Here is a 27406-nt window from a genome sequence, read left to right as displayed (position 1 = left end):
AAATCTGAGACTTTGTTTCATATTAAAAGTACCAATGTACAAAGTTTATTGAGATATATTGGATGGAAAGTGCCCTTCAATGTTCCGTCCATTAACTGAAAACAGGCTAGACTAATCGATTCTTGGGATTTAAGAATCGATATTGTTCCATAAAACTGAGAATCGATTAATATCGAGATATCGATATTTTTTACCCAGCCCTAATAATAATAATTATTATTATATTTTATATAAGGTTCTTAAAATCATGAATTGGACTTTTGAAATGTGATTTTTCCCTGTTTTCTCCATGTTCTGTTGACCTTTGTGGCCCAAACTCAGGAAGGGTCATGGAAAATTAATGTGGTGATAGAAAATGCCATGCAACTACAAATCTGCAGACCCTAATTTCCATATTCCTATGATGTGGTATCCTCTCTTCTCACTTAAGACTTGAATAGACAGAAGGAATGGGATGACTGATTGCAGTGGAGATGAAAGTGGAATGTTTTGAGACTGTTGTCGGCTGTCAGGATAAGAGATACGTCTTAGTGTTGTGTGCTGGAATGTTTACTGAATCCATAAGTGACTAGTACCCACTCGTCCCTGGCAACAGATCTTTTGGATTGTAAGTAAAATGTGAAGTTCAAGTCATTCCTTTTAGATTATGCAAGCTCTTGAAGGTTGCAACTGCACTACTGTCCCTTCCTCCACAGTGGTTTCTGTTGTTTCTGGTAAAATACAGTATGAAGGCCCTATCTGTGCACTCACAGAAGAGAGCTTGTGTAAGTAGCTATCAGAGCTGTTGCTCTTAGTGATAAGACAGTTGTCTCAGCTGTCCTGTCTCCACTGAAGACTGTGTTTTGGCGCTCTCATTTCCTGAGGTGTTGTCAGGCTGTGTGAGCACTGTATAGTGTTGACAGTGGACCATCTGCTGTGTTACACAATAACTACAGCTGTGTGTGTTCACCAATAGAAAACAACAGATTCCATTGTTTTCCCCTATCAGGGGTTGCAGTCCCTCGTCCTTTTTAAGTCTCCCAATTATTTTTTAGATTAGTTTATGCTGTGAATTTTCTGTGTATATTTTATTCTTAGTTTGATTTATAGATTGCTAATGTAGTTCATATTGTTACATATTTAAATTACTATTTCTTTTATTAAATATGTGTATTTATAATAATAATAATTATTATTATTATTGTTGTTATTATTAAATATTTTTATCAAATTCTTTTACTACTAAAAGTTACTAAATTAATAATAATGTCTATTTTTAAAATTGGAAGTTTAGAATTTTTTTTTTTTTTATAGAAAATTATTATTATTAGTAGTAGTAGTAGTAGTAGTAGTAGTAGAATTAGTATTATTATCAGTTACTAAATTAAAATAACAATGCATCCATTGTGAGATATTTAGAAGTTTGGAATTTTAAAAATGTATTAGAAAAAAAATATTTATTATTTATAATAAATATTTAAATTCTTCTCATTTATTAAATTCAAAGTTTCGGGTTAGAGCTTGATCTCTATATATGAGCAACATGAGAATCCTTAGAGACGCAATGCTCAGAAATAGCGCCTCCTATGCTGAATTGTGTTCACCTATGCCTCTCTCACACATACTTTTCTCTGTTTCAAATTGATGCGTCTTTTCCTCTAAATATGTAGCAGCTGCACACAAGAGACTTTGTCCAGCGCACACAATGCCCTTTTCGTCCTGTTACTCAAACACATATGATGTAAACACACACATTTCGTGAGATCATTATCTAACGAGTCAAACTTTCCGCTGGTTTTTTTTTTTTTTTTGCTTTGTTCCCTAGATTCATTTTTCCGAGTCAAAGCAAAATTCCTTTTGGTTTCCTCATATTCTGAGCTCTAGTGCTGCTCAATCTGTTTGTTCAGGTCCAGTAATATACATTACTCACATGCTCAACTCCTAATCGTCAACTTTTATCTTTGACACAGTATTTTGTAGTGTACTGTAGGCCACCTAGTACATACTAGTTTTGTTGTGCACTCTACATAGTATATACTACATTAGTGCACACTTGGTTTGTAATGCAGTCTTTAGTTTTGTAAATTTTTGTAGAGAATTCTACCTATTGTATACTAGTTTGGTTGTTTGCTCGGCCTAGTATATGCTACATTTAGTGCATACTTGTTTTGTAATGCATAGTTTCTTTCAGGCTAGTTCTGTAGTGCATTTTTTTGTAGTGAATGCCAATGCACACTAGTTTTGTTGTGCAATCTACCTAGTATATGATACATTTAGTGCGTACTTGGTTTGTAATACATAGCGTCTAGTTCATTCAATTTATATGTATTGAATTATACCTAGTCCATTCTAGTTTTATAGGGCATACTGTTTTGCAGTACATATTATAAAGTGAAAATTATGGTAGTTTTCTAGAGCATATTTTTTTTATTTTAGTGCACACACTTCGACTAGCGTGCAGTTTAATTAATATACTCTGAATATGCGCTACAAACAGTTTAAGAACTTTCCTGATGCTAGTGGTAATATGACTTTGAAAACGCAGCGCTGCATTCTACCAGAAGCCCGTTGCAACCCATAGAGCTACTTTTTTCAGAGTGTGAGTGTGCCTCTTATTCCCTCTTATTCACTTTATCACTGTCAATTTTCCCTCACCTTTTTAGTGACAAAAGGCCCTCCCCGTTTCACAGTACCGCAATGGTCCTTTTTTGTCTTGGTCAAGGAGAACTGCTGTACTCGCAGTCGCAACTTTACAAACCTCACCACACATGCTCGACCACACGCCAGGGTGAAATAAGTAGGCTATGGCTGCAATCTGTAGAAGTCAATTTCAGAATAATTCTGCATTCTTTTCACACTCACATACACATAATAACTAGCCCAATATCAACTTATCGATTACTCATTCATAACTTTTCTGATTGCCTCTGAGAAACAAAAGTATAAGCACGTAAAAGCTTATTTCTCTTCCCTTTATTTTATTCCTTTGCAGTTTTGAGCTCTGAAGTAGAATGGCATTTTTGTAAGTGTCTGACTCAATGTAATGGATTTTCAGGCCTGCTTGAATTGATGGGGGGAACAGGAGGCATTTGAAGAATTTTAAAGGCAACGAGAAGTATTGAAATTTCTGACAAGGCGTACAGAATTGGGATACTAATGCCGGAATCTAGGCTTTTTAATATATCATAGAATGTCCGTGACACAAGTACAAATGAAAGCACATCATTCCAAAAATAAACTGTTACTGGGCTTTAGCTTGTGCGGCAGTGAGGGAGTGTTCTTTGTGTTCAGTCCTCTGTCCTTTCATTATCTCAGACAACAACTGCGCGGCACACAGACAACTTGAGATGATAACACACCCATCATTTGTAACCAGACACAAAGAGAACCAAGCATTACATAATACACATAGGAATGTGCACTAAAATTTTAATAATATATTACACAATATTACTGTTCACTGTATGATCAAATAAATGCAGCTTTGGTGAGCATAAGATACTTCTTTCAAAAACATTTTTTAAAAATCCTAATTATTCCAAACTTTTGACCAGTATTTTATTTTATTTGATGTATAATATAAATAATAATATTATATAATATTCATATAAATATTATATTATTTATATAATATTATATAAATAATAATTCGAATATATAAATATATAGAATTCATAATCACTAAATATTCACTGAAAAAAAGAGCCTGACATTAGTGACCATAATGCAAAGCATCAGGGCAGATGAAGGCACATGCAGTTCTTTTTTATTAGGAAATGTTCTGGTAAGAATTTAGAGCTGACAGGAGAGGAGGAGCATTATTGAAACTACGGTTGTATATGTTTCTGGTGGGAATTACACGCCTGTTTATTTTTGCTGAATTGGTAAGAACATAAAAGGGAAAATATGAAAGAATTCCCAAGAAGCTCATTTATAAATAAGCTACTTGCTGCATTTATTAGCATATTTTCATAGCTGTTTGGATCTTGAGCCCAGATGAAAACATGATTTGTGCTTTATCGTCTCTGCAGAGGTGTGTGTTTGCATTTGCGTGCGTGTGATAGAGTATCTGTGTCAAATGGAAAAAAAACAAGCTAATGATCCTGCATCCCCGTTTGCAGTAAAACAAATAATAGCTTTTCAGGCCAATGACAAAATGCGTGAAGTGCTGTTTTTCATGGCTATCGTTTATTTTTCAAGAGATATCATGCTCTCCTCCTCACACAGCGTGAAACTATGGGAGCTTTTAGTCATGTTATAAAGTGTACTTTTAGGTCTATTTGTATTCACAGTGTGTTTCATCTCTCTGCAGGGCTGCTGATCGGATCGGGATGTGCCCTGTACCCTTTAGGCTGGGACAGTGAAGAGGTCAGACAGACTTGCGGCAACAGCTCTGACCAGTTCGAACTTGGTACGTTGGTATATAGACAATTTCAGATTTTACTTTACAGCTATAACGCAAACTAAGAATGTACAAATATGAAAATTTTACAGATAATTATATTACATATCAGTATGCATTTTATGAGACTTAGTACAATCTATATACACTACTGTTTAAAAGTTTGGGGTCAGTAAGGGTTATTTATTTATTTATTTTAAAAACATAATACTTTTATTCCACAAGGACACATGAAATTGATCAAAAGTGACAGTAAAGAAATGTTACAAAGAATTTGGACATCAAATAAATGCTGTTATTTTGCACTTTCTATTTATCAAAAGAATTTTCCAAAAACTGTTAAGCAGCACAACATTGATTCTTGAGCACCAAATCAGCATATTTTAAAGAACCATGTGATATCACAGAAATAAATTATATTATTAAATTTATTCAAATAGAAAACATTATTATTATTGTAGTTGTTGTTGTTAATAAAATAGTAATAAAATTTGCAGTTATTGTTATTATTTAAATAATAATAGTATTTCCAAATCACTGTTTTACAGTTTTTTTTTTTTTTATCAAATAAATGATCAAATATATATTATTTATAAAAGTTAAATGTAAAATATCACAAATATAACAAATAATGAAATATCTTCCTGTGCCATTATTTTATTTTTGTTTTTTAAATAGGTAGGCAGACTGGAAATATAATATAAACAATATATTGTGCCTCACATTATATATTGTGTGAACATAAAAAATTAGCAAAATAGTATTAAATGTTGAGGTTGATGTTTCCTTCAGGTTCTTGTGAGATCGGATGGGCTTATTACTGCACCGGGGCTGGAGCTGTGGTGGCCATGCTGTTGTGCACATGGATGGCATGTTTCGCAGGGAAGAAACAGAAACACTACCCTTACTAAACATGTGGAAAACAAAACAACAGTAGAGGAAACCATAAACACCACATATATGGGCATGAATTTCATTCTCCGATTCAGAGAGAGTCTACATCCTGTGCACTTCCCAAACGCATATCATATACAAGGAGACGTGACTGAACAATTAACTTTCCGCGGCAGTTCCCACATGAGATTTTTCCTACGACTGACCTTTGACCCGCATTGCCATCTTTTGCATTTAAAGTGGTGCCAGTAATATTAAAAAGGAATATATGTCAAACGACCTATTGACTTTTGTGTTCATAAGGACTCTACTGTATTACTCTCACTTATCGTTGCTTTTTTATCGTGTTTGTGTAAGTACAGTCTTCTCTGTGGCTTAAGTTGTTGTGTTTTGGTATGTTGTGTTATTATAATAACCTATTCTATATTATGCATTTCATTAATGTCCTGTTATTGCCTTAAATATCTCTGCTGCAATAATATACATCTCAACCGGACTGTGTATTTGCTAATCATTGTATGTTTGACAATATATTGTGACTGATATGATCTTTGACAACTTTTATATAACATGGATAAATGTCCATTATATTTCACTGCATTTGTAAATAAATACTGTCATTTAAAAACTCAGTTGTTGAGTATATATCAACATTTATATTTAAAGGAACTATTTTTCAAATGCATTTTACAAATGCTCATTTTGAGGGTTTTTGTTAGTGTGTTTGTTTTTCATAACCACTTTTATTTAACTGCTCTAACAGAGACTCCGTAAACTTCATTCCTGATCTGCATGATCTGTGTATTTTTAACCTGCGTGTACGTGTATCTTTCTCTTTTGGAATGATGGATTGCCTGGTGTTAATTTCCTACAGGGTGATGCAGTGCGGAAGTGTTCGCCGCTGGAATGCAAAACTGCAGGGATCCACGCCGCATGCGGGAAGATGTAAAGGCTGATCAGAAGTTATTGACGATCTGCTGTTCCCATTTAGCACTATCAGCAAACCGTCACACACACACACACACACGTGCTGCTGTAGTTTTAGGAATGCATATGCCTGCCTGGAGAAGATGAACTGTTACTGAGAAAACAAAACAACAGTAGAGGAAACCATAAACACCACATATATGGGCATGAATTTCATTCTCCGATTCAGAGAGAGTCTACATCCTGTGCACTTCCCAAACGCATATCATATACAAGGAGACGTGACTGAACAATTAACTTTCCGCGGCAGTTCCCACATGAGATTTTTCCTACGACTGACCTTTGACCCGCATTGCCATCTTTTGCATTTAAAGTGGTGCCAGTAATATTAAAAAGGAATATATGTCAAACGACCTATTGACTTTTGTGTTCATAAGGACTCTACTGTATTACTCTCACTTATCGTTGCTTTTTTATCGTGTTTGTGTAAGTACAGTCTTCTCTGTGGCTTAAGTTGTTGTGTTTTGGTATGTTGTGTTATTATAATAACCTATTCTATATTATGCATTTCATTAATGTCCTGTTATTGCCTTACATATCTCCGCTGCAATAATATACGTCACAATATTTTGTGTTTGGTATTTACAACTTTTATATAACATATGCTTAAATGTCCATTATATTTCACTGCATTTGTAAATAAATACTGTCATTTAAAAACTCAGTTGTTGAGTATATATCAACATTTATATTTAAAGGAACTATTTTTCAAATGCATTTTACAAATGCTCATTTTGAGGGTTTTTGTTAGTGTGTTTGTTTTTCATAACCACTTTTATTTAACTGCTCTAACAGAGACTCCGTAAACTTCATTCCTGATCTGCATGATCTGTGTATTTTTAACCTGCGTGTACGTGTATCTTTCTCTTTTGGAATGATGGATTGCCTGGTGTTAATTTCCTACAGGGTGATGCAGTGCGGAAGTGTTCGCCGCTGGAATGCAAAACTGCAGGGATCCACGCCGCATGCGGGAAGATGTAAAGGCTGATCAGAAGTTATTGACGATCTGCTGTTCCCATTTAGCACTATCAGCAAACCGTCACACACACACACACACACACACACACACACACACACGTGCTGCTGTAGTTTTAGGAATGCATATGCCTGCCTGGAGAAGATGAACTGTTACTGATAATCACAGCATTTCATCAAACCTCACCCTGGTTTAACACTTGACTGAGTGGGGGAGAGTTCATACAGTTTCCCCCTCAATTACGCTAAACCTGTCAGTGAGAAGGACAGGCCAATGGTGGAGAGCTACTGTAAATGTAAGACAACCGAAAATCAATGTCACACATGGTGGAGTTTTGACAAATGTATTGCTTTGCCATGTTTTCAGCAAAAACAAGCAGAATCTGTCAGACTAGTGGGAAAACAAGCTGTCTGTATGTATTAAGATCATTTCACCTCTGCTCTGTGATTCTTTCTTACCTCAATCATTTTGATGGACGATTTACTGTCACTACACCTGTATTGTCTTGAGTCAGGTAGATGTGTCTTTGGATAAGATGGTCAAATGTCTTTGGTCAGATATTTCCTAGTATCCATGGCAACACTGTATATTAGACAGTTTATTCTCAACTACCAAAATCCAGGGTCACTAAATCTGACAAGGCGGTATTGAACATACCAATCTCCATTACCCTCCTCTATTTCACACCGAACGGCTATAATGCCACCCAAATTCACTCTGGTGATGTCTAATCTTCTCTATTTTTGCAGGGTCACTAAATCTGACAAGACAGTATTAAAGGTTACCAAAATCTGAACACTGTGACCATCATATTCTGTGACCTTAATAGGCGCTGTTATTGATGTGCAGTTTGAACTCAAGTTACATTTGAGTTCAAGATGAGTTCAGTACACAAACAGCAGTTCTGTAGCAAATGAAGGTGAAAGCTGTGCAGATGGTTTGTTTAAAAATGCTGGTTATTCATTTCATAAAGGCTTATCTGCTTGTCACGTTAGATTAAACGTGATGTAGTTGTTTGCAGAGTAGATTATTAGAGTGTTTCATATAATAACCCTCATAGGGAGATGCAGGGGAGTCACCATCTCACAGGGAGTCAGATTTTGATTTTTGCATTAATATTTTGCCCTCATAGAAATCGTTTGATAGTATGCAACTAGGTTTACTGTATAGATTAAATGTTTTTGGCTTGATGTTTAGTTAGTGCCATATGGTTGTCGTCAGTGGAATATGTGAAGCCTACTTGTTTAATTTTTTTATTTTTTTTTTCTCTTGTAACATCAGGACTGAATAACTTTTAATATTACATTTAATAACATGTAAATGCTAGCAGATATTAAGTAGCTAGATCCATGTCCATTTTATTGTCCACCATAGAAAACAATGCTTTTCATGGTCCATATCTACTTAAAACAGAATAACCAAAAAGTTACTTGATTATCCAACCAGATAAATTGGTTCCTTCTTGCCTCTGAATTCCAGGAAATGAGTCAAGACACACATTTATAGACAAGGTCAAATTATTTAGACAAGGTCATAATTAACTAGCAGAAATAACCACACGTGTGACAGACCTCACATAATGATGCAGTCAGCAGAATATCTCATGAATTAAATATTACATTAATTAAAGTGGAACCCCAGAGGAAAGCAATTTGAGATCACAGTTGGAGTCATAGCCTAACAGCTACAATCTCCTTATTATTTACTCATTATCACACACTGGAATGAAGGCACTTTTCACAGTCATACTGTTCAAATGGGTTTCTAATAATCTTAGAGCATCAAGACTGTGGAATCTTCTGCCATCTAGTGGCTGAATGTGATTTGCTATGCACTTGACCATGTGAAGGCCTTTTGGGAGAACAAATTATCTGTGTCCAAACTTCTGAACTGCATTCTGTAGGTATGCACGTGTGTAGAATATAAATATATTCAGTGACATGCTTGTCATCGTCTTATGTTCTGTGGCCTAAGAAATACTAACAAAAACCATGAAATTTACTTCTCATCTAATTTTTTTTTTTTTTTTAGATAATTTCATACGGACAAAATCAAATATATAAACTATGCTGTTAATACACACTATGTTTTTTCTCACATAAAACCCATAATTAAAATTTTCTTACAGTGTCTAGAGCTATCAAAAATTAAATTAAGCATTACATTGATTTTCTTGCAAAAACTAGGGCTATCTAAAACATTAATGTCATTAGACTGGAATTTAGGGCAACTGGGCTCGTCAAGAGTTTTGAAACTGCCACTGAGCAGTTATGAGAGGAATTTTATTTTGATTCAAATCAGGCAGCTCCTAGCTTTCAGTAAAAGGGGTGGGGCCAACTCGATCATATCAACTTTGATCACGTGATCAGAGACAGCCAATACGATTCGTAGGCTAGAGTGACTCACAAACGGTCTTCGCCAATCCGACAGCTCGCCGCGCTGAACTCAAATCTGTTTGAAAGCGCGTGCGCTGTGTTTGAATGTGAAGATAATTGTTCTTCAAATTCAGTAACCTGACACATTTATACTGGTCTTACCTGACTGATTCAAGAAGCCGTAGATAACGTAAGTAGATGTTGTTTTGGTGACTGTTACCAATGGTTTGTGAGTATTATCATGATTTGGATCTTTTTTGAAGCGTGTTATTATAATGGAAACTCCTCGCCGAATCTTTTAGAACTGGTATAAAACCATTGTTTGACATGTTCTGAGGTAACGTTATTCAGGTTTGTCTGGGCGCAACCACCGTTTCCATTTTCTAACAATTTTTTTTCCAAGCATCTAGTGTCGTCAGATACCAAATATATATCATAAAATATATAAATAGATCTGTCATGTCATATACTCATCATAAAAATCGACAAAAATAGCATTTTTTGCACATTTTACATATCTTGTATTGAATGTAGGATCTATAGACAGATTTTTGTGAGACATCTTTTCTTGTTTTGTTTGTTTGAGTGTTATAACAATGTGATGTTCTGCAGGGGAAGATCATCATCTTTGAAAAGCTTTGTTTGCACTGGTAGTTGCACAGAATGGAGTCGGTGGTGAGAAAGGTGATCATTGCATTTTGTGAAGCAGCCCAGCTCTTTCATAGATTTATAACTTTTATTTCTCTCATGTACGTGTGTGAAAGATGTATGTTTGCTTGCAATGTAGCTTGTTTAATTCTGCTCCTTTATTCTTTCTATTCAGAGCAACAAGGAAAACACTAAACCAGTATGTGGTCCAAAAAAACAAGTCATCTGCAGTATTGTATCAAAACAAAAAGTGATATGTAAATCTGCACCCCTTCAGTCAAAGAATGATCTTAAGGAGGATGTCTCTGTAACAAGAGAGAAGGAAAAGGTTGTTAGGCCGAAGGCCAAAACTAATGCTGATCCTACCAAATGTAATAACACACTAAGCCAGGCCTTCCGTACACAGCAGACTGTAAGACACAAGAAGCTTGTGGAAGAAGTTCATAAACCACCCTCTACTGTCTCTGCCATCCAGAAATCCAAACCTGGCACGTATAAGGGTCGTGTAGTTCAGTCTAAAATCAACTGTTTCAGAAAACCCAGTGAAGATGAGAAGACCACAGAAAAGAAAGCGATTTCAAAACCAGATGTGAACAGACCAAAACCTGAATTGTCTAAAGTTCGGTCCAAGTCCGTTACTTCCCTGCCGGCGTACACTAAACCCAGAGTAAACTCTGCTTTGTCATCTAGACCGAAATCTGTCTCTGATATCCAGCTGAATGCCACTGAAAAACCAGTCCAGAAGTCCGTTTCCCATAAACGGATACCTCAAAAGTTCCCAGGTACTGTCTCCCAAGCAGGTGTTTGTGCTCCTCCCAGGTCTGCCCCTCTAGCTACAGGGCGCTCGGCCATCAGCAAACCCAGCGCTTTAAAGAAGAAAGACATGACTGTGCAGGTGGAGAAACCCAAAACAGCTACCACTGAACAGAAAGTCCGCAGGCCTGTCACAAGTACAGTCAGCCAGTACAAAATGCAAATAGAAACGGCTGAAGAGAGAAGGTGAGTTGTATACACTACCATTGAAAAGTTTGGGGTAAGTAAGATTATTTTATTAAATTTTTTATTATTAATAAGACAAGATATATTAAATTGATCAAAAGTATGTTTCAAAAAATTATTCATCAAAGAATATTGATAAAAAATGTATCACGCTTTCCAAAAAAATACAATTCTACACAACTGTTTTAAACAGTGACTGTAATTTTAAAAATGTGTCGAAAAATATTTTCTTGAGCATCCAAGCAGCATATTAGAATGATTTCTGAAGTCAAATCATGTGACACTGAAAAATGGAGTTATGTTGCTGAAAATTCAGCTTTGCCAACACACAAAAAAAATTACATTTTAAACTAAATTAAAATAAAAAAAGTTATTTTAAATGGTTATATTATTTCACAATATTACTGTTTTACTGCATTTTTTAAGCAAATAAATTCAGCCTTGTTGAGCTTGAGACTTTTTTCCAAAAACATTAGAAAATCTTACAGACACCAAACTTTTGAACAATAATGTATGTATTTTAGTATTTAAGTTTTACCTGGACAAGTGTGACAATCTGCAGATAGAAGATGATATATTGATGTGATTGTCTTATGTTTTATTTATACTGTACTTTCAGAGCAAAGCTTGCAGAGTGGCTGGCATCTAAGGGAAAAGCTCTGAAAAAGTCATCAACCTTTTCACTAAAACCAAAACCAGCTCCACAGCCTAAAACAGGACCCAAAGCCACAATTGGTTCCCAATCTGAGCATGCCGTCCAGACTGAGGCTGTTAAACCAACCGCTGCATTGAAGCCTGACAACCAAACTAATGATATCGAAGTCCCTGACAATAAAACAGTGTGTTCTAGGAGATCAAGCAGTATTATGAATACCACACTAGACTTGCTGGACAACAGTGATATGGATTTGCCAGTCGACCTAGAGATAAGGATGGAGTCGGTAAGAATCATAATAGACACTAATTTGTGAAACTGATAGATAAGCAGACAGATAGATATTCACTGATGTATATTGGCATTTTTTAATTGTAATTTCTGCTTTGCTTATATGCAATATGCAGTTGGTGTTGAACTTGTGTGATAAATTGGAGGCAATGGAGACGCTCTCATCATGTGAAGATGGTGAGTCTCATCCAGGTTCTTTATGCAGGAACTGCAAATTAATTACTAATATTACCAGAATAAACAAACTTATTCTCTTTTTGAGTCATAATGTGTTGTTGTTTTTTTTATAAATTGCTCATATGTTTTTGCCCATCCTCGACAGGTGTAAATTTTGACAAATCTGATGTGGCAGAGAAAAGAATGGAAGTGCAAATGGAGGAGCAGGAAACAGATAAAGTGTTTGAAATTCTGGAAGATGAGGAACTGGGAGATGAAGAAGACACTAAGAAGGCTGTCATCAAGAATGAGGATGATGATCAGGAACCTAAGGATAAGAAGCCATTTGCGAGTGAAGATGACGACAGTGATGAGGAGATGAAGAACACCACTCCAGAGATGGTGGGGGCATCCATTGTGAAATACAATGTGAAAACAACTCCATATCTGCAAAGGTGTGTTTGGGGTAATTTAACGGTACGTAGAAAGACACACATGTGTAAGAAGTTCAAGTGTTCATTTGGTTTTCTCATCCTTTAGTGTGAAAAAGATAATTGAATGCGAAACGGCCCCAGGCAGTGGCTCGCGACGCAAAAGCACCATCAAAGACCTCAAGTTTCTGACGCCTGTGCGGCGATCAACACGAATCCAACGTAAGTCCTCTCGTCTGCCAGGTATGCTGAATGACCATGATGCATGCGTCTCCTCATTGGCTGAGCTGGTGCAGATGGAAGATGCAGATGCAAATGCTTACATCTACAGAAAAAACCCAGCACTACTGGAAGACCTGCCAGATCAGCCTGAAGACTTTGCAAAAGTATTCCGTTAAGCGTTATAAGCTGATGTTGATGTCACTTTCAAATTGGACATTTATAGCATATGTAACACCTACATTTTAAGTATTCTATGTGATGCTATTAAAAATAGTTTATTTTAATATTTAAGTGTTTGTTGCATTGGGCTGCTAATCAGAGTAATATCTTAACTGCAATGGCTTCACAGCTTAAAGAAAATGATTTATAGGCACTATTATAAAACGTTATCTTCTATGCTAACAAGGCTCATGCAGTGTGTGTATATATAAAGAGCTTTTTCAGTTTTTTGTAACATTTTAACACAACACTGCATTTTTCATTTTGTGAACCTGGAAGTTGAAAAAAATGACATGGCTGTAAAAAGTAGGATTTGTTTTGTTGTTAATTTGTTTTGAAAAACGTTTTCTAAACATACAGTAAAGTCATTTGTTTAATTAACTAGACTTGTTATTTTCTACAGAGGATTTCATTCATCCCTTAATAGTGACCATGTCTTTTTAAAGGCAAGATGAGCATTCACTGTATTTTAACCATAATTGTGATCACTGAACTAGTTAGACATCTTAATAAAGAATATATATCAGTGCAATATAAATGTTTCATTGTGTCAGTGTAACAAAAATTGGTTTTACTATCTGTGTGTGTAGTTAAGGGTTAATGAAAACGTGACTATTGTAGTTTATTTAGTCATGTTTTTCCAAACCTTATGACTTCAGGCAGGATGACCGTTTCAGTCACCATTCAGTTTTTCTGTATGGGAAAGAAATGCAATCAAAGTAAAGGGTGACTGAAACAGTCCTTTCCTTTTGGTTTCAACAAAAAAGTGTAAATCTTTAATGTGAGTACATGTCACATCTATCATTCTTGGCTGAACTATTACTTTAATATTGCTCATAAAATTTATTTTTCTAATATATCCACGGTTACCCCCTAGCTGCCGCCAATTTCTTCCTGTACGCGCATGCTGATTGGCTGTGAATTTGAACTCGCTGTGCGCGAGCGAAGCATTGTGGGACGGAGACGGAACTCCAACGCGCTTCTCCTCCAGGCCACACAAAGCACTAGAGTGCCGATCAATTTACCACTTTATTAGTCTCTAAAACTATATATTTTTTTACTTTCCGACCGGAGTATCATCACATTGAGTCCAATGAACTTGATTCACTATTAAAGATTCGACTCAAAGTAAACGCACGATGCCTAATTTCTGCGCGGCGCTAAACTGCTCCAGGAACAGCACTCATTCGGTGTTGGCGTTCTTCAGGTTTCCACGGGACCCAGAGAGGTAAATTACACACGTTTTGCTTACCGAGCTTACTCTTTGTCATCTAAACGATAGACGACGTCGTGTTTAACCTTCATTTAACTTCATTTATTTCCCGTTGTGTGCAGAGCTCTAACTGAGCCAGTTAGCTCGCTTGGCAGATCAGATGCAAAGTTGAATCTGTCGTACGTTACATAGTGTTTACATACTGCACAAAGTATTGTTAGAGAACTAGGAGTTGTTTTTCAGTCAGCCCAGTTTTACTTTGCATTTGTATTGTTCAAATAAGATAAATCTGTCTGTTAGCCCAGCTTGCTTTTACAGTGCAGTTCTGATTGTATGTGGTGAATGTAACTATCTGTCATAGATATGAACTATATTGATTCCATTGTGTATGTTGTCTATTAACGTTAGCAGCTAGACACAAACAACGTCGTATATTACAGTAAAAACTAAAAGATACAGATAATATGCACTATATTATAGCATTATAATGCTATATTCACACCATTGTATTGATAACTGCTATGTTAGATGCTAACAGCCCTCCATTCATGAGATATTTATTCCCTAGGTGTAAGAAATGGGTGGAAAACTGCAGTCGCTCAGACCTTAAAGAGAAAACGCCGGACCATCTGAACAAATATCACAGACTGTGTGCCAGGCACTTTGAACCTAACTTGATAACCAAAACCGTAAGTTGTTATTATTCTTTTTGTGTAGTTCATATGTGAATATGTACTCATTGTAGTTAGTAAAAATGTACTATACCTTTATACTGAATGTATTTTTAAATATATTAAGTTGTTTTACATAAAGTGTGTATTTTAGGTGCTGTTTCTGCTCACTTTGTGATTCACTTAAATAGTCCTGCGGTGTGACATAAATTTCTGTAAAAATATAAATATTCCAAAAACTGCATGTAGAATAATCATACAAGAATTAGAAATTGTTGTGTAAAAAGTTTTAGTCAGGTAAAACAGATTGGCCTCACAACTTTCCATCAATAAATAACATGTGATCTCTAACATGTTGCATTGCACATTATTGTGATTATTATCCAGAGCCCTTTCAGGACTGTACTGAAGGATAATGCAATACCAACCATATTTGACAATCCTTCCCTCAAACGGTCGAATAATGAGGTAAGATCTGCTCAGTATATTAATTGATGAGTTGTTACTGTACTGTATTATGCCTGTCTCTTAACATTTCAAAGTAAAGGTAAAAGCCAATTATGTGTAAATACCAAATTCATTAGGAAATCATTCACATTCAGTGTATGTTTCTAACAGAAAGAAAATAAGGATGCCCCTGAAGTAAAGAAGAGTATATGTGAGTTGTTTGTGATTTTCTCACATATTTACATACCCGCCTTGCAAAATCTGTAATTTGGATGGATTTTTTTAAAATCAAATTTTATTTAGTAATGTTGTAATAAAGCTATTTGACACATTCTATATATTTACATGTTAATATATAGAATATATTAACAAAATAATTACTGAATTTACACAAATATTATTTGTATATTCTCAGCGGACTCCCAGAGTGAGGCAACGAAAGATAATACTGAGGCAACAGCTAAAGAGATCAGTGAGAGCAAAAATGGTGATGGGGTTGACAGCAGCCCTCAGGTCATTGATGAGGAAACACTGAATAAAGAGTATCTCAAGTCTTTGTTTGATGTTGTCGTGATGATGGGCACGCAGAACATCCCTCTGCATGGGCACTCCGACAAAGAACCCAGAAGCAAAAGCTTCACTCCCAGCAACTTCCAGGCACTGTTGGAGTACCGCATCAATGCAGGTGACGAATTCCTCAGAAAGAAGTTCGAGGGGTCGCCCGGAAACCTCGAGCACTGCTCCTCTACTCAATTGCAGCAGATGCTGGAAGTGATGGAAAACTGTGTTCGTGAGGAGTTGTTGGCTGAAGTTAAAGAAGGACGCTTCTTCTCTTTGGTAGTAGACAGCCTGGTTGAGGTAGGCGGAGAGAGCCTTCTCCCATTGTTCATACGTTTTGTGGACAAGACCAACTGCCTAAGGGAAGAATTTGTCGGGTTCCTGCTTTTTGAAGGTGATGTGGAGGCTTTCACTGAGAGGCTTATTGCTGAAGTAACCGAGAAATGTGGCCTGGACATGCAGTACTGCCGAGGACAGGCGTATTTGTGTTCTGGTGTGTCCGCTATGAAGGTCAAAGCAGTGGTGGCCAGAATAGCTGAGTTACACCCGCTAGCGGTTCTCACCCCTTGCTCCAGTTGCTCTCTGAACATCTGCCTGGCAAACACAATGACCTTCACAGGCGTGCATCTCGTCATGTCTACCCTGAAAAAGCTGGATGCGTTTTTCAGTAAATCGTCATTATTGCAAAATCAGCTGGAAAGTGCTATTTCGATCTACTACCAGGGAAACGAAGAAAAAGCCAATGTCCTCAAAGAGGCCTGTGACTCGAAATGGACAGAGCAGCATGATACATTCGAAGTTGCTGTCGATCTCCTGGAGGCTCTGCTGCTTTGCATGGATAGTGTCCATGATAATGAAGATCACAAATGGAGCGATGAAGTAGCACACAACGCCTTTGTCATATCCGAGGCTTTGGCCGATTTTGAATTTGTCATGACATTAGTGGTGCTGAAGAACACACTTTCCTTCTCCAGAGCCTTTGGTAAGAATCTGCAAGGGCAAACAAACGAGGTCTTCTTCGCATCTAGCAGTCTAACTGCGGTTCTGCATTCGCTGAATGAAGTTTACGAGAATATCGAGGTCTACCATGAGTTCTGGTTTGAGGAAGCCATTAACTTGGCTGCAGCTCTTGAAATCCCAGTGAAAGTACCCAGACTGTACTTTAGAAAACGACCAACCCCTGGTGAGGAAATCCAACCTGAGACCTACTATAAAGAGCAAGTCACCATTCCAGTGGTCAGCCATGTGATTAAGGAGCTGTCTGATCTTTTCTCTGAAAATCATCTGAAGGCCCTGAAGTCCTTGTCACTTGTCCCTGCCATCATGGGACTGTTGAAGTTCAACACCGCAGAGGAGACCAGTGCAGACATTTATAAAGATGACTTGCTGAACCCAGACACCTTTCCTGCTGAATTGCACTGCTGGAAGATCAAATGGAAACATGGCACTAAAGATGTTGTATTGCCATCGACCATCTACGAGACGCTTCAGCTCTCCGATGTGAAGTTCTTCCCCAACGTGTGTGCTCTCCTGAAAGTCCTGTACAATTTGCCCGTCTTTGCTTTGACAAATGACAAATGCAGCACTGCGAAACAACGACTGACAACATACCTAGAAGATACACCTGTGCATCACAGAAACAAGAGCATGGCTCTGTTCTTTATTAACTGTGCCATTAAGCATGATTTGGACAGCATGGTGGAGAAATACTTGAAAATGTATCCAGATAGTGAGCCGTCAGAGAATCGTGATTGATTACAGGTAGCAGCACAGTCTTACATATTGCAGTATGATGACTTGTCAATCGGCAGTTTGTAATTTTCCAGCTATAATTTTGGTACTTTTGCTTTTTATGTACAGTCATACAAGATTAGCAGGACTTGAGCCTTTTCTTATTGTTCTACGGTTTCATTTAACATGGTGTATATAAAAGTGTACCCCCAGTTTGAATTTGAAAACATTAAAACGATCTTTTACTGACCAACTCCATGAATGTGTCTTGACATTTTTAAATTCGTTTTTTAGAATTAAATATATATTCTGCAAAAAAGAAAAAAAATCTCTTAATCTCTTAAATAATGTGATATATTTTATTTATATAGTCCGCATATTTGCAGGTTATTATATAGTGCATTTAATTTTTCATAGTTATATCAGGCACATAGATATTTTTTATATATAAATGTAAGATTTATTAAATATTTCTATTTCTTTTGTCACATATTAGCTATTTTACTGGTACATTGTTTAATAATCCTGAGACCTGTGCATTTGATTGCAGAATCAAGTCACCATGTTAACTCATTTAATCCCACATTTTCCCCAAAGTAAGTGAGCACATGCATTTTACTCCTTGGAAAACTAATTTAAATTATTATACTGAAAAAACTGCATGCATTTTTTAAAAAGGGTTTCAAAATGTGAAATTATGCTTTATCGTGGGATAATTCTTACTGAATCAAAAATTGCTCAATAAGGCACAAGACAAGTTGGAAACTATATAGAAACATTTAATATTTTTTACTACTAGGCAGTTTTGGGGTAAATTAAATACTCCTAATACTCCCTTTAAATATTAATATACAAGTATTAATAATTAGAATAAATATTAATATATGTACCAAACATGGTGCTTGTATGTGTTTTATGACATCTTTTATAGGGGCAAAATAAAATTAAACTGCTGTGATCATTTTAAATGTTAACATCAAATCAATACAACCTGAATTTGTATTTTATCGTTGCAAAGTACATCAACAACTCTTATTAGACCCTTCAAATTCAAACGTTAGAATGTGTGAATAAATGGGTCAAACTCCCTAATTGTTTCCTGCATACTCACACATGAAATAATCAGGACTAAATAAAATGAACACAAATAAGTGTTATTAAAAGGGCGTGACCTCGAATGTTCACGTGGGTTACAAAAAACCTTGGCGCCTCGTGGAGAAGGGGAACAAACTTGTATTTGAGTTATCAGCTCGTCATAACACTCTTTAAAAATCAGTTGTGCAGCATTTTTGACATTCTGGAAATGCTCCTGAGAAGGGGAACGAATGACGGTGATAGAGTTATTTTGGGGGGGGGATCCGTCTTCAGTTTAGACCATTTCCGCTCTACATAGGTGTTCTTCCTGGTTGTTGATTCCCATGTGAAAGTAGCAACATTTCGGCCATGAGCAAGTTTCAGTAGAATGCACGCGACAATTGGAAATAACGCTTGATAGCGTGAAATCTAAGTAGATGCGCGTGCGCTTTTTGCTGTAAACGCGTCTCCTTTTGAGCTGAAGGATTCATGCAATGCGGTATTCATTTTGATTAAGTCCAAAATGCCCGACTGCTGTGCCGCAGCAAACTGCGAGCAGAGTACGGACCAGTCCAACGTTTTCTTCTTTAGGTTCCCACTGGATCCCGTTCGGTGAGTGCAGCCGTTTGGGCGTAAATGCAATCGCAATATAATCGATGCTATTTGTTTCTAATTTAGATTTTTATTTAAGTACAGAATGAGCAAATTAGCATTGTTTGTTAGCTGGTTAGCTTCTGCCCCCCTTCTTACAATGATTCATTGAATGCATGGCACCCTTATTGTCATTTTATGCTTGCCATGTTGCTTTCGTTAATCTGGTTATGCAGTGATTTTTTTTTTTTGCGAGGGTCTAACGTTATTTTGTAATTGGCAATCATGAAATTATCTTAAGCATTTTTTCAAATTGATTGTTGCAACTTTTATGGGGTATCGTTAACTAAGCAAATTACTCCTCTACACGTTCGCCATCATCGGGCCCTTCCCAAAATGGCAGGAATTTAATTCCCCCAGAATACGTTATTCTGTTTATGGCCTGATTTGTGCTTTTGCTTTCTTCTTGTGGGATTTAGGTGTCAAATTGACAATTTTAATGTTTATAAAACACATGTGCTTTGTTTTAGACCTGTGATTTTTGATTGTTGATGTTTGGAATGGTAAAATATCACGTTTGCACTACTGCAGTAACCTCACTTCATATCTTTAGATGTAAACAATGGGTGGGAAAGTGCCACAGACCAGATCTGGAGACCAAAACACCTGAAGATTTACACAGGAACTACAAATTGTGCTCAAAACACTTTGAGACCTCAATGATATGTCAGCAAGTAAGTTTGCATGGTTTTGGTGAGCATCTTCTATTGAAAAAATGTGAATTTTTAGTATTATTTTATCATGATGTGAGTAAACAAATCCAGTGAAATAAATTTTTACTAGGGTTGACCAGTAGGCTGACATGTGTCCTATGTTATCCCCCCAGAAAACTGCACCATTTTTGAATTGTTAATGTTTGAAGCCACTTTTTAATTTATTTATTATTATTATTTGCTAAAGATTAGCTATGAATTATTAAATTAAGCATATTTCCCAAAATGATAAGTGTAAGCTGTTCCATTTGATCAACTGGATGGTTATAATTAAACTTTGCATCTAAATGAAATTCAATTCTTGTTAATAGCCATTTATAAAGTTTCATTTGCTTTTCTAAAAAAACTAACTTTTTTTTTTTCAAAATGAAAAGAGAAGATTAAATACTTTAATAATATTCATTTTGTTTATGGGTGCCTTAAAAATAAAATAATTTCCTGCAGCATAAGCCTCTAACATGGGATGTCATTAAATGTTCATATTTTATTTGAAATATAAAGCATTCACACATTCCCAAATATTTCAACCTACCCTCCACACCCTGACATGACACAGCTTACCCCGTGTAGTGAAATGTGTAAAACTTCTTTTTATTTCAGAGCTCTCAGACATCTGTTTTGAAGGATGATGCTGTTCCTACTATTTTTGATTTTGCAACCAACCAGGACGATGCACAAACCGGCAACAGAAAAAGGACACGGGAGAAAGTAAGTATCTAATGTACTCATCAAGATTGAAAAATATTGTTTTATTCTGTTTCATAACTATCTTGCTTTGTGAATAGACTGAGAAAAAAAATTATTGAGAAAAATGATTTTAACAATCAAGACAAAACACAAGAAAATTTTAATAATGCATGGTCTCTAGCAACTCCCTTAAAGACAGGTCTTCCGATATCTGATAAAGACTTATTTATCAGCACATTCTTATGCAATACAGGCTAGGGATGGGCATTCCGAGCAAAAATAATATTCGAAAATCGCTGGGTGTTATTCGATTATTATTTGAAAATCGCACCCCTCCCCACATGCATGCACAAACGCCCATAAACGGAGAGAGACGTGATTCAGGCTTTTAATCTGTATGATAAACTGTTTAATTTAGAATATTGGTTTATCTTAACTCAAGCCATATAATGATTGTAACGTGCTGAAACATATTAATATAAGTTATGCCTTTCTGAACACTGATTCAGCCACACCTCTAACCCAGTCGGGGGTGTTTGTGGTCTGCACAGAATGTGCGACGCAAGTCTACAGTGTGTGCGTGAGACAATGTGTTCTTCTGTTGTAACAGCTTTGTCTACAGTGTGTGCGTGAGACAATGTGTTCTTCTGTTGTCTTTAACAGCTTTTAGGTGCGTTATTGGCAGCGCCACCCTCTGCTTACATGAACACCACCGCATCAGCACGGAAAACATAGGGAAATTTTTAAAGACAATAATCGCACAACCTATTCTATAATTAAATCAACTATTCGAAAATTGTGACCCATCCCTAATACAGGCTTTTATTGTTAACTTAAAATAATGGAGCAAACTATTTGCCTATTTTTTTGATTAAGATGAAGTTAAATACGAGGTGGCAAGGTAAACAATTTCAGGATTGAGTTCTGTGTAAATTAACTTAAGAGTACTTACTTGTAAATTACTACATTTGAATGTAAATGTAATTCTGATTCCACCATCTCATGTAAATTAGATTTCATGCTTGTAATAGTTCTCAATGGCCCATTCCTTCAACAATCATTTTATAATTTATAGCCATCATTAAAATAATATACTAGCATTTTATTCTTATTATTCATTGGTTTTATTTGTCATCGTAGACACATTGTAGTGTTGAGTACAAATAATAATTTTTTTTTTTTTTTTTTTTCAGACAGGAGAGGAGCCGGTTGCTACAAAGAAAACTAAAGGTAGGTAATGCATTTTCATGTCAGCATTTTTAAATTCTCTTATCTCTTTGTAATTACACAAAGTAATTACAGAAGATTCTCTGCTGTTTTTGTTTTGATGTGTGTTTGTGCTCTTTTTTTTTTTCTTTTTTTTTTTTTTTTTTTAAGGTACCACCAATAATTCAAACCCCTCTTTGCCAGAGGCACAAGTTAAAGTTGAGAGTGATTCTGCTGAGAACAGCGAAACACACAATCCTCCTGCACATGATGAATCAGAGGAGGATCCTGCTATTTCCAAAGCGAAGGAAACTTTGAAAGACTACTTCAAGGACACTTTAGCCTTCATTGGTTTTAGCATAGCCAACAATACATCTCTTAATGCTGTTAAACCACTGGGGAATGACCCAGCTGGGTCACTCTCTGTCAACACCATATGTGCAGAGAAGATCGACCAAAAAGAAGTGCTCACCTTAGGTGAGGATGTGATGCGTGATGAGATCCGCAATAGCTTGCGCCTTGCACGCTTTTTTTCCATATTTCTCCAAGACAAAGTAAACATTGAGGGCAAGGACCAGATTCCTGTGTTTATACGCTCAGTCACAGGTGAAGGCTTCCCACAGAAGCACCTCATGGGATTCCTTCCCTGCGACGTAGACTCTGAAAGTCTGTTCCTTATGCTTATATCCGAGATCCGGAACAAGTGGGGCCTGCGGATGGAGCACTGCCGCGGCTTCACCTACCTGTCATCAGGTGCCATGTGTCAGAAACTGAAGGATCTCTCATGCAGGATGCTGCGGGATTTTCCACAGGTAGTTTTGTCCCCTAGTGAGCCTTACGCCTTCAATGTGTGGTTGATTCGCTCCTTGCCCATCCTTCCAATTCAGGATGTTGTTGATACTGTAGAGCAGGTTGCTTCCATTATTAGGCAATCGGAAACTCTGGCGAAGAAACTTGATGCCAAGATCACTGCTTCGTACAGCCACATCAAAGGCGAAGTGGACCGAGTGAAGGAGTCTTGTCAGAACCATTGGGAATACGCCACCGATGCTTTCCAGACAATGCTTGATATCTTAGAGCCACTTTTGAGCAGCATTGGAGAGATGTGCACCAGTGCCCTTTCAGATGTGGACGCAGACACAGTCGTAGTGCTTATAATGCTGAAAGAGAAGCTGAAGAACTTTAATTTCATCATTACTCTTGTGGTTTTGAAGAACACGCTGTGTTGCGTGAGCATCCTGAACCCCAGCCTCAGGGGAATAATCAGCATCAGCAGCACGTTGCAGTACACCATCTCCAACGCCTTAAAGCTTCTAACCAAACATATGCAGGAGATTGCCATTTTTCACAGGAAGTGGTTTTCTGATGCAGTGGCCAGAGCCAAGAAGTTGGGGGTGCCAGTCAATCTGCCAGTGGAGATGGTGACAAATGGTGATGGTGCGGAGAAACCACAAGACTCATTGGAGGATTACTACAGGGAGGCACTGAGTAAGAAGGTTTTACAATACCTTGTTGATGAAGTCAAAAGAGTCCTAGGCACTGAAATGGCAAGAATCCTCAGATGGTTGTCATTGGTGCCCTCATACATGGCTGACCACAATTTTAGCATCCGCAAAGACAAAGTTGCTGATGCTAACCTGAATAACTTGGCTCGTCCTGACTCCTTTTATGATGAGCTGGGCTGTTGGGAAGTGAAATGGCGACATGCTAGCAAGCGAAGGATTCTTCCCACCAGTGTTTTTGCTACCCTCAAGATCCCAGATATAGGCTTTTACCCAAATGTGCAGAGCCTGTTGAGAGTGTTGGGCACCATCCCTTGTGTCCGCGCTGAATCGGATGTGTATGGGCACTATGACATGGCGTTGGACCGCTATCACTCCTACATGAAAGAACTACCAGCGGAAAAGAGACTGAGCAGTATGGCCTTTGTTTATATCAATCAAGATGTCCACTTCAGCATTGAGGAAATGGTGGAGGCGTATGTAAAGAAATATCCAGAAATCCTGCAGCTATTACGTGAAGTAAGCATTTTTTGGTAACTTTAATTTTATTTGAATTAATATAATTATATTTATATTTAATTATATTTAATTTCTGGAGATAAATAATGCCAAAAACTCAAGCATGTTTTTAACAAGCTGTTCACCATTTTGATCCTCTCATTTGTTTTTAGGATGATGTAATGGAAGTGCAACCATCAGGTAAAGCTTCTCATCTTTGACTTATTTTTCTTCAAAAATGTTAACACTCTTCTGATTTTCATAGCTTGAACAAGAATAAATGTAACTGAGCTGAATTTCATGTTAGATACAGTTGTTGATTTTATTTATTTTTACTCCAACCACTATGCAGTTCCTGAAACCAGTGCAAATGATGCCTCTAAAGAAGATACGGAAGAACCGAGAGAGATGACTTTAAATATGGACATTGAGAGACAGAAACCGCCCGAGTATGCAGAAACTGATAAAGAGGCATTCAAATCTGCATTACAGGCTGCTGTCACGGCAGCATACAGCAGGCAAAGCAGACACACTCAGGGTGATCAAGATCAAGAAGTAGAATATGTGACCAAATCTGAGATGAATGAAGTCCTTAAAGTGTGTGAGGATGTTGTTAGGGATAGGATTATTTCAGAGTTCGGAAATTCATTCTTCTCCCTGTTTATCGACAGAGTTGTCAGATTTGGAGAGACCGAATACTTACCTATGTTCATCAGATTTGTTGACAGTTTCGATGTCATGCGCCTTGAGCTTTTGGGTTTTATCGAGGTTACTCACGACACTGAGGCCATGTGTGAACGACTTTTTGATATTGTCACCAACGAGTGGCATCTGGATTTGAGCTACTGCAGAGGTCAAGCTTACCTTGGCTCTGGGGAAGTGTCCTACAAGCTCAAGGCCTTTGCATGTAAAATACAGGAGAAGTATCCTCTTGCTATATGCACACACTGCTCTTGTTACTCTTTCAATACCTGGTGGTCAAGGTCAGTTCCAGTAGCTGCAGTCATCAGAGCCATAGACACATTAGAGGAGATAGTGTCATTTTTCCACAGCATGCCTGCTCTCGAGAAACAGTTAGATCAAGTCTTAGCCATAGGCCTAAGAGAGAGCTATGAGAAAATCCATGAGCTTCAAGGAAAGTTCTGCTCCACTTGGCTTGAGAAACACGACTCTTATGAAGTCTTCGCTCAGATTCTGGAGCCTCTGGTAGATTGGCTAGAAAATATTGATAACTGTCAATCACAAAGATGGAGTTTGGCAGTATCCAACCGAGCCAAGAGACTACTTCAGTTAATAAGGGACTTTGATTTCATTGTGGCAATCGTTGCGCTAAAAAATGCCTCATCCTTCACCAAAGAACTGAGTGCAGCACTACAGAAAGACCATTTTAGTGCTGCATCGCAGCTCAGCCAGATCAGTGGTATTGTGGCCACACTTAACAGAGTGAAAACCAACATCAAGGTTTTCCATCAGAATTGGTTTGATGAAGCTTCTTGTTTTGCTCAGAGTCTGGGTGTGCAGGTTAACGTGCCTGATAGCGTGATCGTTCCAAGGGACAGCCTCTTGAAACCAGGTTCATACTACAAAGATGCGATGAGTGTCCCTTTAGTTGACCACCTTATAAACATGGTGAAAGACTATTTCTCTGATGACCACAAGGAGGCTCTCAACCTATTGTCCTTGGTCCCGTGCTCTGTGACAATGAGCTATATTTTTGAAACGCTCAAGTCAAAACCTCCATTGTACGTTGGTGATCTTCCCGATCCTGACAACTTCTTCACGGAGCTGAGCTGCTGGAAAGTGAAGTGGAAAACAAAAGTGGTTAGTGTAACCATACCAGAGACCATTTTTCAAACTCTGCGTCTACCCCTCATGCAGTACTTCGTAAACATCAACACATTGCTGAAGATTATGTGTGTGTTGCCAAGCACAGCTTTGGAATATTGTGGTGAGGTGAAGCGGCACAAAATGTATCAAGACTACGTGAGCAACACCTCACCTATGGACAGATCACCCTGTTTAGCCGTGCTTCAGGTGGGCACTGACTTTAACAGAGACCTAGACCGAATGGTTGCTCAGTGCTTAAAGCTCACACCGAAGACGTTGGAGGGTATTTGCCTGGTAAGAATTAGTTTTTTCAGTAATCTGTTGCTTGTTTCAAATGTTTAATTTGCTTTCCAGATGTGTTTGTAAAGTCTGTTTTACTTCACAGGACAAAGAATCCAAAACCTTAGGAAGGACTGCTGAAACAAAAACAGAAGGTATGCAATATGTATATTAAAGAATCGATGGATGCTTTTTTTTCCTCGTCTTTTGGGAGGAGGAAAAAGTGGAGGCGGTGTTTAATCCCGCTAAATGACTGGAGAAGTCAGTAATCCGAGAGAAGTCTGTTGTTTCACCAGTAGATCGAGTTCTATTTTGATTTAAAATTGAGGTAAAAATTTTTTTAAATAAAACATGCATGCATGAATTGCATACAGTAGGAAATAAAACATGCATGCATGAATTGTTTACAATAAGATCAATAGCATGCATTTAGAAAATAGGTAGGGTGAATTTTCATTTCATGTCTACTTTAATGCTCAATTTCCAACATTGCAGATGGCACCCACATGGATGAAGTAGAAGACAGGGAAGCTCAGCAGGTTTGTAAAGTTGTGATAATTATTATTATAATTGTTATTAACAGTTAAATAGTATATCACCTTCAAGTGTTTAGAGAATAGTTTATAGATTACAGTATAGATCATTGATTTAGTTGAAGATTGTTTTAAACTATTTTGGGTAAAATGTTGATTCAAATCGGTTGTTGTTAGTTGATTGTAGGGCTGGGTATCGTTCAAAAATTTTCGATACCAATACCTTGACTTCGATATCGGTTCCTGAACTATACTTTTTTCGATACCAATTTTATGAAATCAATTTTAACAAAATCACATTATCTAAAAAATAAATAAAAATTGGTTTTATTTTTCAGCTTGTTGATGTTTATACACTCAAAGACTGATCTCCTGAGCCACTGCACAAAGGAACAAAATATAACCAACACAATAAATCAGTGCAAATAGTTTTAATAAAGCTCAAATAGTCTTAAGTTTACATATAGGCTACATTTACACTAGTGCTTGTTCGTTTTAAAACGCATAGCTCAGCCTCACGTGTGAGCCACATCTCTGAGTGTAACCGGTGTAAACTAGTAGGTGTGTTCGACTTGACGCAGA

The 27406-nt window shown here is 37.1% G+C and overlaps 4 protein-coding genes across 6 annotated transcripts in view; all 4 read left to right on the top strand.

Annotated features, from left to right (window-relative positions):
- The window catches only part of LOC107751385 (lipoma HMGIC fusion partner homolog), a 29027-nt gene extending 22192 nt beyond the window's left edge, over positions 1–6835 (top strand). Inside the window, exons 2-4 of one of the 2 annotated variants that reach the window (XM_016567105.1) lie at positions 4292–4390; positions 5174–5320; positions 6382–6835. In XM_016567105.1, the coding sequence (XP_016422591.1) occupies positions 4292–4390; positions 5174–5292 (218 nt within the window). In that variant the 3' untranslated portion in view covers positions 5293–5320; positions 6382–6835. Of the gene's footprint in view, positions 1–4291; positions 4391–5173; positions 5875–6381 lie in introns of those variants that run through there. The other variant, XM_016567104.1, reaches the window with a different exon arrangement.
- A 2830-nt stretch (positions 6836–9665) lies between these two features.
- Positions 9666–13555, top strand: LOC107751384 (cytoskeleton-associated protein 2-like). The gene is made up of 7 exons (XM_016567103.1): positions 9666–9803; positions 10226–10297; positions 10437–11260; positions 11880–12201; positions 12323–12383; positions 12529–12817; positions 12903–13555. Exons 2-7 carry the CDS (start codon positions 10277–10279, stop codon positions 13189–13191), a joined length of 1806 nt encoding a protein of 601 aa, XP_016422589.1. The 5' UTR covers positions 9666–9803; positions 10226–10276; the 3' UTR covers positions 13192–13555.
- A 647-nt stretch (positions 13556–14202) lies between these two features.
- Positions 14203–18093, top strand: LOC107751383 (52 kDa repressor of the inhibitor of the protein kinase-like). Its single transcript, XM_016567101.1, has 5 exons — positions 14203–14462; positions 15016–15136; positions 15506–15586; positions 15737–15776; positions 15981–18093. The coding sequence occupies exons 1-5, from the start codon at positions 14374–14376 to the stop codon at positions 17876–17878; spliced, it is 2229 nt and encodes a 742-aa protein (XP_016422587.1). The 5' UTR covers positions 14203–14373; the 3' UTR covers positions 17879–18093.
- A 978-nt stretch (positions 18094–19071) lies between these two features.
- LOC107751382 (uncharacterized) overlaps positions 19072–27406 on the top strand; it is a 15309-nt gene continuing 6974 nt past the window's right edge. For both annotated transcript variants that reach the window (XM_016567100.1, XM_016567099.1), the window contains exons 1-9: positions 19072–19540; positions 20133–20253; positions 20893–21000; positions 22173–22209; positions 22357–24206; positions 24359–24386; positions 24538–26306; positions 26398–26446; positions 26787–26830. In XM_016567100.1, coding sequence (XP_016422586.1) covers positions 19452–19540; positions 20133–20253; positions 20893–21000; positions 22173–22209; positions 22357–24206; positions 24359–24386; positions 24538–26306; positions 26398–26446; positions 26787–26830 — 4095 coding nt within the window. In that variant the 5' untranslated portion in view covers positions 19072–19451. The remainder of the gene's footprint in view (positions 19541–20132; positions 20254–20892; positions 21001–22172; positions 22210–22356; positions 24207–24358; positions 24387–24537; positions 26307–26397; positions 26447–26786; positions 26831–27406) is intronic.

Source organism: Sinocyclocheilus rhinocerous, unplaced genomic scaffold (assembly GCF_001515625.1).
Source record: "Sinocyclocheilus rhinocerous isolate Xijiao unplaced genomic scaffold, SAMN03320098_v1.1 scaffold1624, whole genome shotgun sequence".
NCBI lineage: Eukaryota > Metazoa > Chordata > Actinopteri > Cypriniformes > Cyprinidae > Sinocyclocheilus > Sinocyclocheilus rhinocerous.
Note: the sequence above shows the minus strand (reverse complement) of the source record. Positions and strands in the feature narration are given on the sequence as shown.